This window comes from Arvicola amphibius, chromosome 2 (genome assembly GCF_903992535.2).
Source record: "Arvicola amphibius chromosome 2, mArvAmp1.2, whole genome shotgun sequence".
Classification (NCBI taxonomy): domain Eukaryota; kingdom Metazoa; phylum Chordata; class Mammalia; order Rodentia; family Cricetidae; genus Arvicola; species Arvicola amphibius.
In genome coordinates, this window is record NC_052048.2 from 17,276,068 (window position 1) to 17,278,257 (window position 2,190).

The 2,190-nt window shown below is 34.3% G+C and overlaps 1 protein-coding gene across 1 annotated transcript; it reads left to right on the top strand.

Moving 5' to 3' along the window:
• The first annotated feature begins 401 nt into the window (after positions 1–401).
• LOC119806539 (taste receptor type 2 member 140-like) lies at positions 402–1,448 on the top strand. Its single transcript, XM_038318314.1, has one exon. The coding sequence runs from the start codon at positions 402–404 to the stop codon at positions 1,446–1,448; it is 1,047 nt and encodes a 348-aa protein (XP_038174242.1).
• The last annotated feature ends 742 nt before the right edge of the window (positions 1,449–2,190 follow it).

The following is a 2,190-nucleotide window of genomic DNA, read 5'->3' on the forward strand; positions in this document are numbered from 1 at the left end:
TTTTGCCAGCATGAATTTTAGCTTGCTAAGAAATTAAGTAGCTAAATTTAATAAGTAGACATTTATGGCACTGCAAATAGTACTATCTTTGTTTTGATGATACAAATGAAAATTCAATGTTTCTTTTAGCATCAACTACAGACAACTTCCAGCTGTTATGTGTAAAGTATGTCAGACAGAGTTGAAGTGCATCTGAGCTGTCTTGGACAATATACTATTTTTTGTGAAGAAAACTATAAACCAAGTCACTAATGAATTTTGATATTTGCTTGACATTTTGTATGGAAATTCATAACAACTATGTTTTGAATTTTCAAGAATTACATAGACATGTTCTTTTAAAAGATCACATTACTAAACCTTTAGCAGTACAGTAGAACTTGGAGCACCACTTGGTAACAATGAAAGTTATTGTAGAGTACCTATTACTAATTATTTTAGGTGTGGAAATCATTATAGGGAGTTTAGGAAATGGATTCATAATACTGGTGAACATCATGGATTGGGAAAAGAGAAGAAAGATCTCTACAGTGGATAAGATCTTCACTGCTCTGGCCATCTCCAGACTTGGTTTTATGTGGTCACTGGTCATAGTTTTATTGATACATGAGCTGTATCCATCCTTTGTGATAAGTGGAAAAATTTTGAGAATAAGTAATTTTTCCTGGACAGTGGTCAATCATTTCAGCATATGGCTTGCTACATGTCTCAGCATATTTTATTTCCTCAAGATAGCCAGCTTTTCCAATTCAATTTTTCTTTTCCTAAAGTGGAGAGCAAAAAAAGTTGTTTCAATGACACTGCTGGTGTCTCTTCTTTTCTTGTTTATAAATCTTGTAGTCATAAATGCATATGTTGTTGTCTGGATTGATGGATATAAATCAAATATGTCCTACAGTTCTGATTCAAATGACTATGAACACTTTTCTAGGTTTCTGACACTCACCAACACTATGTTCACATTCATACCTTTCATTGTGTCCCTAACAACTTTACTCCTGCTGATCTTCTCCCTGTGGAGACATCTGAAGAACATGCACCACAACACCAAAGGATACAGAGACCCCAGCACCACAGCCCACATAAAGGCCCTGCAAATGGTGGTCACCTTCCTGTCACTATATACTATTTTCTTTTTGGCACTTGTTATGCAGTCTTGGAAAAGTGAAATCTCTTTAAAAAATTTATTCAATTTGATTTTTGATGATGTAGCATTTGCTTTCCCATCAGGCCACTCCTGTGTCATAATTCTTGGAAACACTAAGCTCAGACAAGCTTTTCTGTCCATGACATGGTGGTTGAGGTACAAGCTCAATGTTGCAGAACCTCCCAGGTTCTTAAACTATGTAAAGGGTTGTTTCCCATTTTCTGTAGGAAGACCTATTCTTAAGAGATTCTGTATTTTTACATTTGTACTTATGGTTTATTCTTCAATTGTAGCTTTGTGAATTTTAAAAAAGTCTGTGTGAAAAAAATCATTGTCCAATATGAAGGGGTGCATGATGCTGTACAAGGATGTGAATATGGGCTATATAAATTGAACTTTTAATATCAGTATAATGTAATTCTATACCATGAAATAAACTTTGAAAGACTTTAATATTATTAATGAATAGTATGGAAAATAGTATGGAAATATATATACATATATATGTATATGTGTGTGAAACATATAAAAGATAAAAGCATTTGCCTGTATCCAAAGAAGTATAATTTCATAGTTTAGAACATGCTGAAAATCACATATAGAATCAGACAACACGTAAAATAAACTCTCTCTTCCCTAAGTTGGTTTTAGCCAAAGCTTTTATTACAGTCAAAGAAATCTTTAACTAAGAGAGAGGGCATGAAGTTCCACTATGAAATGAGGAGTTATTTGCTAGTGAAAACTTCTAGTAGAAGGAAAATTAATTTTCTTTAATGATATAACCCCTGGTAGGTGAGCCACACACCACAAAAGGCCTTATACCCAAGAATATTGGATACCACAAAGTGGACTTGGATCTCTCTCTCTCTCACACACACACACACAGAGAGAGAGAGAGAGAGAGAGAGAGAGAGAGAGAGAGAGAGAGAGAGAGAGAGAGAGAGAGAGAGAGAGAGACATAGAGAGATAGAAATAGATGGATAGATAGATGATAGCTAGATAGCTATATATTTAGATAGATACTAGAAAATTGAGCATGTAGA

Bases quoted from the DNA above. Each gene is read 5' to 3' on its own strand.
- LOC119806539 (XM_038318314.1), top strand. From the start codon at position 402: ATGAAAGTTATTGTAGAGTACCTATTACTAATTATTTTAGGTGTGGAA.